At 47.1% G+C, this 12,334-nt stretch overlaps 1 protein-coding gene across 1 annotated transcript in view; it reads right to left on the bottom strand.

Moving 5' to 3' along the window:
- MAP3K13 (mitogen-activated protein kinase kinase kinase 13) overlaps window positions 1–12,334 on the bottom strand; it is a 71,726-nt gene that overhangs the window by 17,225 nt on the left and 42,167 nt on the right. The window contains 4 exon segments of the mRNA XM_027703784.1: window positions 1–129; window positions 994–1,185; window positions 1,314–1,497; window positions 6,989–7,563. The exon segment at window positions 1–129 is cut by the window's left edge and continues 27 nt beyond it. Of these exon segments, the coding sequence (XP_027559585.1) occupies window positions 1–129; window positions 994–1,185; window positions 1,314–1,497; window positions 6,989–7,490 (1,007 nt within the window). The 5' untranslated portion in view covers window positions 7,491–7,563.

Here is a 12,334-nt window from a genome sequence, read left to right as displayed (position 1 = left end):
TTCCGAATCACCTCCGGGGCCATCCAGGCCACTGTTCCCGCAAAGGACATCTTGGTGCTTTTATCACTGAGCTCTTTAGATGTACCAAAATCTGAAATTTTTACTGCATCTGTGTGTGTAACTAAAACACTAGAGGGGAAAAAAAAAAAAACAACAACAAAGAAATCAGCATTTTATGACTTTTCATGTAGCACAACAGCCCCTGGGAGTAAATCCCTTTTTAATCAACACGACCAGTTGATGAGGCCACGCTGCTCACAACTGCAGTACAAGAGAAAAGATTATGTACTTTCACTGATGAAAGCTCTCACTCGCTTTGGGGTTGTGTTTTGTTCCTCAAATGCACTTCTGCATGCTACAAATCAAAAATCAATCCTGATAAAACTGCAAATTAACAAGTAACTGAGGATTCAGAGGCAAAGCTGTACCTTAAACTGTGCTGTAAACCATCTAAAAGCATTATCTTAATGCACTGTCACAGGCTAAGAAAGTGATGAACACCTAGGGAGTAAGAACATAAGCAGCCAGAATGTTTTAGTCAGAAAGCAACAGAGAAATGAGAGACACGTTCCAGAAAAAAATCAGGAAAATAAGAAGAGATTAAGAAGGAAAAAAAAAAAGCAGAAAGCAACAGAATATCCCACTTTCAAAAAGGACTGGACACTATGTAATCACTAAGTATTTCCATTTATCATGTAAGGTACTGGTAGCATTTCCAGACTTGTTAAACCAGCACAGGAGGGGAGTGCCAACGAGTTTCAGTAGTTTCACTCTCATTAGTTTTGAGACAATGTGGAAAAAAGAATAGTAGAGCCTTTTGACCAAACTTCAGACTATCCCTCAAGAAAAAAACAGCACCAAAACTGGGGGACGTTTAAGCAGCTGAGACTCCCTTTGGTGACCTGAGGAACCCAAACTGGGGGATATTTAAGCAGCTGAAACCAGTGACCTGAGGAACCCAAACTGGGGGATGTTTAAGCAGCTGGGACTCACTTTGGTGACTTGAGGTCTCGATGGATGATTTTGTGAAGGTGCAGGTAGTTCATGCCACTGGCAATGCCCGTGGACCAGTCCACCAGCAGCCGAGGGGTGACCTTCCTGCCCGCCCGCAGCACCTCGTAGAGCTGCCCGTGGGCACAGTATTCCATGATGATGCAGTAGCACGGGGCTTGAGTGCAGACCCCCCTGCCAAAGAGAACTCGGTGAGGAGCAGCAGACACACAGCTGGACAGCAAGGCTGGCTTGCCCAGAGAGCTTGAGCAGAAGGCTCTTGCCTGGACAAAGGAACACTTTGAACAAGTCCCACGACCTACTTGAACGCGATGATGTTGGGATGTTTGAGCTTCCTCAGGTGCTTGATGTCCGTTTCGTTCTGATCCCTCACTTTCTTGATGGCCACCTCCTCCGCCCGGAACTTCCCCAGGAACACTGCTCCCTGTGCTCCACTGCCCAGCCACTGCAGCTCCGAGATCTCCTCAAACGGCACCTCCCACGTATCTGGCACAGGCAGGAAAACGGGATAACGTCCAAGACAAGGATCATGAAAATATTCTGCTGTAAGATCACACCAGGGCAGCACCTGCCACCTCCTACACCTCAGGGTGGACTTTTCTAGAGGTAGTAGGTGGCAGAAAGCAATGGAGGTACACACAGCACGTGCTCAGCCCCAGCATCCCTTTCATCCACACCAGTCACCTCCAGCCTGCTCATTCCCATCCTTCCTGCTGCTTTTTCAGAGCTCACCACCCTGCTAACCACTTGGGTGGGCCACCTTGACTTGGCAGGCAGGAACTGAACATGCCAGGGACCTTGGATTGGCAATTTTGGGAGGAGATCCTCTACCCCAACCCTGAAGGAGGACAGTATCTCTTACAAAGCACATGACTCCATAGAAAAGCATAGATGAGAAAAAACATTTAATATTCACAACATAAAAAATATTGAGGGTTCCCCTCCACCCAAATTGGGCACAAATAGGAAATAAAAGGGAAATGCAGAGATGGCAGGTTGTAAAACACAGACCAGCAACCACCAAGTCACCCAACACAAAGCACATCCACCACCACCAGAGTGACAGGAACGGGTCTTTCCCACACCAAAGTTTGTGTATCAAACAGGCAAAACAAGCTTAAGCAACCCCTCCTCTTTGGGACCTACACACATTTGTAGGGACAACCCTGGAGTGGTCCAGTGGCACTGTACAAACTGCTTCAGGAGAGCTGTACCCATCAGAACAGAAACACTTGCTGAAATTACCTTAAATCTCACAAACAGCAAGACAAAAGGCAGACAATTGTTTATTTATCGTGACTCAACAAATGTGTAAGTTTAGAGAGTAAATTATTTAGCAGAAAAAACAACCAGTAACACCACTGATTTCTGAAATAAAAGGAAGTGACACCTGCACAGATCCCTACTGGAGACAGCAAAGGTGTGTCTTTTTGTCTCATCCCTTTTCTGAGCCACCGGGGTGCTCCCAGGGCTGCAGCTGGGATTATGCCAAAGTGCACATTTTTGATCCTGTCACTGAAGGGAGACATATTCCCAAACTGTCTGTGGGCTGATCCCGATGGGAATCTTTCCCTCTTTCATCCCTGTGTCAGTCAGACCCTGGCTGGCTGTCTCCTGCCAAAGGGCTGCTCCCCAGGCACAGCCACGGAGAGCCAGCTCCCCTCTGGAGCCAGACCCCAGCACTCCTTCTGCTCACTGAACTGGAAACAACAACACTGTTCATCTACAGCAAAAACTCCCCCCGCCTTGGCAGGGCAAAGTTCAACCCTGGGCACATGTTCCCCCCCAGACACGAGGCTGTTTTCCACACTGATGGATCCGCTCGCAGCCCAGAACTGAAATTGGTATTTAAGTCGTCAGACATCCGGATACTAAAAGACCTTAAATAAAGAAAACAGATAAAATGAGGGCAGTCATAAATAAATTGAGAAGATCTGTATTTCTATTTAATTCACAAATGTGCTGCTCCTGAAAGGAGGTGGCAAATACAGGTGATTTTCGTGTGTGTGGGTGAACAGTGTTTTTATACGGGCAACACTGAAACTATTCCATTGTACTGAAATAGTCGTTTTTGTCACAGAACCCTGGGGTGCTTTGGGTTGGAAGGGACCTTAAAGCTCATCCAGTCCCACCCCCTGCCATGGGCAGGGACACCTTCCACTAGCCCAGGTTGCTCCAAGCCCCGTCCAACCCGGCCTTGGACACTTCCAGGGATGGGGCAGCCACAGCTTTGGGAACATCAAGAGGAACAAAGAGCCAACCCACATGTAACATACAGTGCAACAGTCAGACTCTTCTGGGCCTAAGAAACTTGTCCTAAATAAATTAGAGTGTAATAGCAGCAGGAATTACGCAAGAACTTGCGTTTCTGAGGTGATTAAGAACCATTTGAGTAGAATGATGGGAATCTGTTTCCCATGGGGAAAGAAATGCAGGAGCAGCCCAAGCCATTGAGCCAATCTATTTGGAGGAAGTTTTTTCCAGCGTTGGCTGCTGGCCAGCCTTGGCACTGTGACAAGAAGCATCTCTGGTTTACAGAAACCCCACCACCACAACCACCCTTGGATGGGCACCTTGCTCTCCAGGTACACACAAAAACCCTCACGACACAGTAAACACGTAACTTGTGAAGGGAAAGGTGAAAGCAACTCCTGGAGACAGATTCTTAATCCAAAGGAAATGGCTTGCAAGTCTAATGAGTCTGTAGGAAACACAAACAAGTCTTACTTTAAAGTGCTGGAGTCCCAACAATCCCAATTAAGTAACTGGTAGATGCAAATGAAAGAACTGACTGTATCTGCCTGAAAGCACTCACCAACAGCCTTTAGAAATCAGGGTAAGCAACTGGAAAAACAGTCAGGAGGGGTTTTATGGGTCTTTATGGGTCAAATACTTAAACCTCAGACAATCAGCTGGCACAGAACAACACAAAAGCAAACCCTCCCTGCAGGAAAGGCCCCTCACCAAGCAGCACTGGCACTGCTCAGCCAACCAGCCTGCAGCAGCTCCCACAGTGGGTCCTTAAGGGAAGCATGGAAACCCACTCTTATTGATGACCATCTTGGATATCGGGAAGGACATTCAAGGAGTGTTTTCAACAAGAAAATAACGTGGAATCATGTAAAAGTTGTTCTTATCTTTCCCTTCATTTACCCAGTCACGAGCCAGACCTTCACAGGCAATGTGGGCTCAAGGATCAGACATCTGCCAAGGGCATGGAACCTATTTGTATTTCACTAGTTGTAGGCACACCACAACACCACCACCATGTCCTGGAGTCTGGGCCTGCAGGAGATCCAAAGCAGGCAGGCAGGGATTATGGAGAGCACCAAAAAGTACCAGGAAGCACCTCCAGGCAACGTAGAATGGTTTGGGTTGGAAGGATCTTAAAGCTCACCCAGTGCCACCCCCTGCCATGGGCAGGACACCACAAACCAGGTTGCTCCAAGCCCCATCCAACCTGGCCTTGGACACTTCCAGGGATCCAGGGGCAGCCACAGCTTCTCTGGGCAACCTGTGCCAGGGCCTCACCATCCTCACAGGGAAGAATTTCTTCCTGACATCTAATCTAAATCTCTCCTCTTTTAGTTAAAACCATTCCTCCTTGCTCTGTCACTACCTGCCTCTGTAAAAAGTCACTCTCTTTTCTATAATCCCCTTTAAGTACTGCAAGGCCACATGGCTGCAGATCCAAACTGGGCTCCTACCCCAGCTGTTGATTCAGCCCAACACAAAGGATTGCTCCTGGATGAGGCTTAAAGTAGTTGTCTCATGAAAAAGGGAAAAAATATCATCTGCAAGATCTGTGGCACCAGCCCCAAGCTGTAAAGAAGCTCCCAGGGGAAGGAAAGGTCACCACAAGCCTCTCCCTGCTGCTGAAAGAGCCAGAGACATTTCCTCAGCCTCTTCTCCAAATGCACAGGACTTGCACAAACACAAACACAAACTCCTCTGTGCTCTTGCTAAAAGACAGCAAAAATAAAAATAATCACATACATCAGTTACTGAAGTGCTGGCTTGTATGTAGCTGATGAAACGCACACAAAGATGATTTTCTGGTGGCAAGAAGCAAGAATGAGATCATCTGGAAAACAGAACATGAATATTCTGACAAAATCCTCAAATTTTAGCACAGCAACAGTTTGGAAAGGTTTATCCTTGGGCAACAGAAGTGCACTTCTGTCACCAGAGCAGTTCAGAGGAAAAAATAATAATATAAGAAACATCTCCTTTCCATTCCCATCGCTTACGGTGAAGACACTGAAGATGCAGCTAAACCACACAGGCTGTTTATAGCAGATCCCAATTAATCCTCAGCCTTACCACATCTGTAGCCAGTTCAAAGCTGCCCTTTTAGAAGGGGCTGATGCCAACAGCAAACTGCAAAAAGTCCCTGGCTCCACGGCTCTGGACATGCTCAGGGCACAGAGAACAGCAAGACCCCTCTGTGCACAGAAGATCTGCGAGCACCCTCCAACCCAGCCCCCCCTCAGCTGCTCATTTCCACTCATTAGTGCTTCAATCTTTGACACGAGTGACTTCCACACAAAACCAAGTGCTTCCTCTGGATGTCATCTGACTGCTCAGAACCTCCTTCTCCTTCCCAAGGGAGACTCCCCAGCCAGACAGTCCCTTCCAAAACCGTCCACATCCAACTCCACGTATTGTGCAATCACCCCAACAGTGTTAATCCCCCAAGGACCTTTCAGTCACTTTTCATATTTATAGTCTGAACCACATGTGACACACTGAATAAACAACATGCAAACAAAACTTAGAACCGACTGTGCCAAAGGATTTCAAACCAAGCAAACCCTTGCTGAGCACACAGGGTGCTGCTCAGGAGCCACTTGCCATCCTGGAATGCAGAGGTGCATTTCCTACTCAGTTATGAGCTGGGAACGACTGACTCTGGGAAGGAGCAAGTTTATATCAAGCCAAATTCACCCAAATGTTGTTTAACATCTTTGTTCCCTCATATTAGCAGTTGCTCCCCATCCCTCTGGGGTTTAGATATGAACCACTTAGACAGGTTTCTGACCATGTATCTTATAATTTGTCAGTGCTAGAGAACCATTTGATTAATAGTGAGTGGTGGTCACAGCAGCACAGGACACTTCTGCCCCATGGTACCGTGGTGGCCAGGCTGTTCCCATTTTCCATAAGCCTCCACCATTTCAGCTCCTTAATTCTAATGACAGCTTGTTCTTTTCCCATCTGCCACCTCCCTCCCCCTGTTCTAGGGGAGAAATCAGACACCAACAGCAGAACATACTCTGCCCTTTAGCTTTCAGCAGCACCTAAAGAGACATATATCTATATATATGATATATATACCATATCATATATAGATATGAAATCAACTGGGACATCACTTATTTCCAAACCACATATTTTATATATATTCATACTCACATACACTTACACATTTACACTTACACATCTAAATGAAAAAGGTATAAACCTTATTTCTGGAAAGATAAATTCTGAATGGAATGGTATTTTAAAGAGGAAAATTACTGCTGAATAAAAAGGCACACAAGTGTTTCTAAAAGAGAAGCGACGCTTGTGCTATTAGATGGTCAACTGGAAAAGCTTTCACATACAGATTCCCAGTGGGAAATGCCTATGTCAGTGTTGTCCATCTGACATGAAAAACCTCCAGAAATTAACACAGGGATTGTACCAACCCCCTCAACAGAGATCCTTCTGATCCCCTCACTCGGTTCAGATCCAGACACTGTCACAACGCACCACACACGGGGTAGAACAGGCAGGTGGTTTTGGCTCCATCCCGAGCTGCTTTTGCCACAAGTGACGGCTGCCGGCTCTGCAGTGCAGGGTTTGTCTTTGCACGCCCAGAAGAGGGCTGCACCACACAAGAACGGTCCCGTGGAAAGCCGGGGGAAAGCCCTGGGTGCCCTCCCTCCCCGCCCCACGCTCCCCCCGCAGCGCCGAAGGCCGGGTCCGCGCTCACCTTGCTGCTGCAGTTTGTAGTCCGTGGAGTACGCCTTGCCTATGATGTTCCACACCGGCCTCAGGCACCCGAAGAGCCCCTCGAGGAAGCCGCCGCTGCCGCTGCCCGACCTGTTGAACTGCACCTTGACCTCGTCCCCCGCGCCGTGGCTGTCCCCGTCCCCCGCGCCCCGCGGGCCCGCCGGCACCGGCGTGTCGGGCTCGTCCTGCTCCCGCAGCTGCAGGACGCTGTTCTCGAACTGGTCCCGGGAGTCCTCGCTGATGCTGGTGAGCACGGCCGCCGTGACCGGGCTGCTCACGCCCTCCAGCAGCTCCGCCGGCAGCAAACCCTTGTCCCGCACGTCCTCGATGAGCTCGGGGGACGGGTGGGTCCCGGCGGGGACGTGCTCGTCGGGGAACCTCCCCAAGTCTTTGTCCTCACAGAAAGCTTTGCCCATGGAGTTCGGGGAGGAAGACAGGCCCAGGCGCTCCTGAGTGCTGGCCATGATGCCGTGAGTGTGCATCAAGGAGATGGGCCGAGCTGGGGCTTAGAGAATTTGTGCAACACGACTCAGATGCGACACGTGGACCCAGGACCTGAAAGCAGAGGAAAAAGAACAACTTTCAAATTTTTATTTAAGTATTTTCACTTCGTGCGCTTTCACTGAGGCGAGCTGATAATTAACTAGACTTTCCAGACAACTGCTGATACTTGGTAAATAATTACTGCCCTAAAAGAAACAAATAAATAATTCCAACAGAAACTCCACTCAGGCAGTACTCTCGGTAACCTGCTGCAGGAATTGCCTGGTAAACAAACACCACAAGTTTTAAACAAGAGCCTAAAGGTCAAAACCATGAAAGACTCTTTGCAGAAGAGTTGCTATAGCATTTATCTGACTGAAGCTGGCCCCGGGGGTTTCCCAGCTCAGGTATGGGTTGAATCCAGCCTCTGTTTCTGGTCTGGCACAGTCCACAAGCTCAGGATTCCTCTGCAAACCCTCGAGACAAGGCATCAGAGAAACAAAGCCCAGTGATACAGGCACCTGAGCCCACCTAGTGATGGTTTATAGCTGCTCCCTCTGAGCCCCACCTAGTTATGACCATCCCAGACCTTTAGTTTAATCCTTTCAAGTCTAGTGTGGCAAAGATATTGTTCAATTCTCTAACCACATACATGTCATCCTCATAAAGAAGTAAGACTCAGAGTTCACAGCAGACCCTCCTTGCTGATCTCCCTCCTTCCACAAGAGCATCTCCTCCCACTGCTCTCTGCTTTTCCCTGCAGGAGCTCCTGGTAGGGTGCACATAAATTCAGAGCTGGGATCCCTTTTAAGAAGTCCCCCCACCTCTTGCTATGAGCTCCACTGAGGGACCCTTTTCCTATAACCCATTCTGTTACCTTCCCACAGAGCCAGGTCCACAGCCAGGGGTCAGGCTGCCAGAGCTGCCCACTGCCAAAACACTTTTTTGGGACAGAGTCACTTCATAGAATATTCTGAGCTGGAAGGGACCCACAAGGATCATCAAGTCCAACTCCTAAGTGAATGGCCCATACAGGGATTGAACCCACTTCTGAAACAAGAGGCTCTAACTTTGTGCCAAAAGTAATTAAGTTCATTCATCCCATAACACAGCACAAAGTCTGGTTTTAAATTCCATAAGAAGCTGAGAGGTGGAAAAAAATAAACAGCATTAACAAAGTATTTTGTTCAAAAGTAAGATCAGTTACACTGCGTGCAAAGTCCCAGGCTCTGCAAACAGCCACTGAAAAGAAGAAAGAGGTGGCCAGGTAGGACAGAGCCAATGGAAAGGGAACAGCTCAGACCCGTAACTCCTCAGGATGAGGTCATTGCAGAGAGGAGAGATAAGACTTTCAGCCTGTGGGATGAAAAGCTCATGTCCTGGGCTTCAGTCCCTCCCCAGCAGAGGAAGCAGCAAAAGAGAACAGCCAAGAGCCTGGATTACATTCCTCTACTTCTTCCTGATCACATGGGTTCTGCATTAAAGCTTTATTAGAGGGATGTTATTTAGGCTGCAGACTTTGTCTTTAAAACAAAACAAAACAGCAAGTGAGGCAAAAGTTGCAGCACGGCCCAGACAGCACAGGAGCTGAATGAGACTCATACTGGAAGCTGGAGAGTTGGTTATTCCTGACCTACCTCTGACCAGCATTACAAGGACTGATTCCTCGGCGTGGGAAGCTGCAGTGGGACCTCAGTAGTACAATTACTACTGGTAGTAGTGGTTCTATCATCACAGATTTTGTTGCTGATGAGAAAAAGTTTGAGACCTGAACAGAATTTCAGAAAAACACCAAGCCAGGCCCAACTAAGTGTTCCTGGGCACTGCTCCTGCTCACCGCCAACATTCTGAGAGGAAGAAGTGATTCTTTAAACAAAAGCAAAATGTGACCAGTGTTCCTACAGAGAATGTTTGTAACTTTTGGTGACACAGAACACTAAGCAATGTAAATAAAACATCAGTCAGGTTTTCCTGCAAGAAATATGAAAGTAAGGGTAGAATTTGAGGTAACAGTATCCCCAAAGTATCTCAAATCTAAGCCATGGGAAGTGCATTAAGGATTAAATCAGACTTGGAGGATAAAATCATTTTGCTATTACCAGAGTACACTAGTACAAGTTTAAGTTTTTGCTTTTACCTTTCTATGCAGTTTCCTGACTCTGGAATTTTGGTTTAACAGGGAAAGAACAGCTTTTCACAACACAGCTTAGACACGGCTGCAACAGCCCAGCCAAGAACGAACCCCCAGACTGAGAGACATCAAATCTGTTTTCCCAGATAAAATTGCCTTCTCCAACCCTGAGATATTTCAAATAAAAAAAAGTCTTTAAGTGCTCTGCCATCTTACATGCCCCTGGATGGAGAGAGGAGGCAGGCAAAGGTCACAGAAGTATTTTCAAATTGGCATGATACAGCCTTATTTAGGCCCTTACATAAGCAGCCTGATTTTCAGAGGTGTAGCAAACTCATTGTTTGGAGAGCATAAGACAGCAGCACTTATTTTAAAACAACTTCATATCAAGCCAATCTGAAGCAAAATGGTCCAGAAACCCTGGTGGGGGTAACAGGCAGTTTCTGCCATGACACATCAGTGCCAACTTGTTGGGGAAATGAATTTTTTTAATTCTCTCCTATTACAGTAAATTCTGCAATGTGCAACCTCTTGCTTTAGCAAAATTTGATTCAACACAAATAAATTAGGTTGTCTTCAGCCTCACCATCTCCTCACAGAAGGGAAGAAGAGTATTTTTCAAGGTTTATCATCATGCCTCCTCCATTCTTTTGGTCAGAGCACCAAAAGGCTGAGATTTTTCATGTTGAACTCTTCCCAATAAAAGAAATCTTAGTTTCATTCAAGGCAAAGAAAAATGTTTTCTTGAAAGTCTGAAGTTTCATTATATCCAGACTGTTTGCCATGTTTTCATAAGGGCACATAGTGACAGGACAAGGGGAATGGCTTCCCACTGCCAGGGCAGGGTTAGATGGGATATTGGTTAGAAATTCTTCCCTGTGGGGGTGGTGAGGCCCTGGCACAGGTTGCCCAGAGAAGCTGTGGCCGCCCCTGGATCCCTGGAAGTGTCCAAGGCCAGGTTGGACGGGGCTTGGAGCAACCTGGGCTAGTGGAAGGTGTCCCTGACATGGCAGGGGGTGGGACTGGATGAATCTTTCAGGTCCCTTCCAACCCAAACCATTCCATGATTCCATGATTATGATCTGCATGTGCCTCCTTAGCTTTGCCAGGGAAGGGCAGAGCCAAGGGCTGTGCTGTTCCCATCTCAGCCATGCTCCTGCTGGAGCAGCCTTGCAGTCACAAGCTGGAAGCTCTGTGTGTGGGAGGACTGTGCATATTTAAGAGACTCTGACTTCACAAAGTGCTGCTGCACACACAGACTTCAAGGCAGACCCCCTGATTTGAACTGTTCTGATGAGTTCATGCACTCTGCACTAACAAATTATCTTACATGTGGAAGGAGATTGGAGGATCAGTGTAATTTTCTACGATCACAACTTCCTGTAAATGATTCCATTGCCAGGCAAAGTATTTTTTCCAGGCAAAGCCCACCATGCTCAGACAAAAGGAGCAGGAAGAGCATCTCTTCTGGGAAGAGTGAGGCTACATCTCAGCATGTCAGGCAGCCCAAAACACAGTTTAAAACTATCAGAAAAGTGAGAGTTTACCCAAATCACCGAGTGGGTTAATCAGCTATCACAAGGCCTGCTCTCACCTTGCCTGGTACAGTGTCTGCCCCCAGAAACAGCCATCCACAAAGTGTCCTAGGATGTACCCAGAGCCATCAAAGCACGTGGCTGCCTACACAAGCCCAATATTTATAAAAGTGTCAAGGCAATGGCCAGGTTTGCAGACACAGCTGAGTTAACCCAATGCCCTGAATGGGCTGTAACTGAAGTTTCTCCTTCAAAGAGCTGTGCTAAAAATTGAGTGGCAAATCACCATTCCTGATACAGCACAGAGACAAAAAGTTACTGTGCTGGAAAGGTGGTGTAAGTACAGAGTGTCCTAACAGCCCAAACCTCCAGTAACACTGAGTTAGTTTCCCTGCAGCACTATTTCTGTATCACCCAGCAAAGCACATTCTCTGCCTGCACTTTCAATATGCAAAGGGAATAAAAGCAACTGTCTGATCCAAGTTTAAAGTCTGTAAAAGAGCAGCTGGCAGAAACCAGCTGGCTGGGCCATGGAGCTACCAAGGACAGAGATTCCTGTCCATATCACTGTTTACATCCAGGCCCTGGAGTTCCTTGCTTTTTCCTGGTACTCAGTGTGATTTCCTCCTGGCTACTGTGGGTACAAGGTAACTACACGTTTCTTCACTGATAACATGACTGGAATTGGAGATGTGTATCACCTCCACTTGGGACAATGCCTTAAAAAGTCTAAAAATCTAACAAAATCCACAAAAAGTATGTTTATAAAGCATAGTTATCCTGTTACACATCTCCCAGCTGGGTTCTCCTGCCCCTTGTGATTATCTCTTAGTTTCTAAAGGGAATTTTTACAACAGGCTGATGCACAGTCCTCTCCCATCTCTGTACAACTCCAGCACAGGAACACACAGAGCTGCTGAGCTGGCAAATCCCAGAGCTTTGCCTGCCACTTCTGACCTTTGGGGTTTGAATCACGTCATTTCATTACACAGGATTCCAACAAACTTCTTCTCTTCCCAGTCTCCTGGTGAGGAAAACGCTGTATGAGCGGATCAGATATTCCTCTCCTGCCACACTTTTTGCATCACTTGGAATATATGCTTGTGTTTTGCATGGTTGTTTTGAAAACAAAAAGTAAAAGATTTATTAATAGAGAATGAGTTACACATCACCAGAA

The sequence above is a fragment of the Neopelma chrysocephalum genome, unplaced genomic scaffold (genome assembly GCF_003984885.1).
Source record: "Neopelma chrysocephalum unplaced genomic scaffold, ASM398488v2 Primary Assembly neopelma1_252, whole genome shotgun sequence".
In the NCBI taxonomy this organism is placed as follows: domain Eukaryota; kingdom Metazoa; phylum Chordata; class Aves; order Passeriformes; family Pipridae; genus Neopelma; species Neopelma chrysocephalum.
The sequence above is the reverse complement of the archived record's forward strand: the minus strand, read 5'-3'. Positions and strand labels throughout refer to the sequence as shown.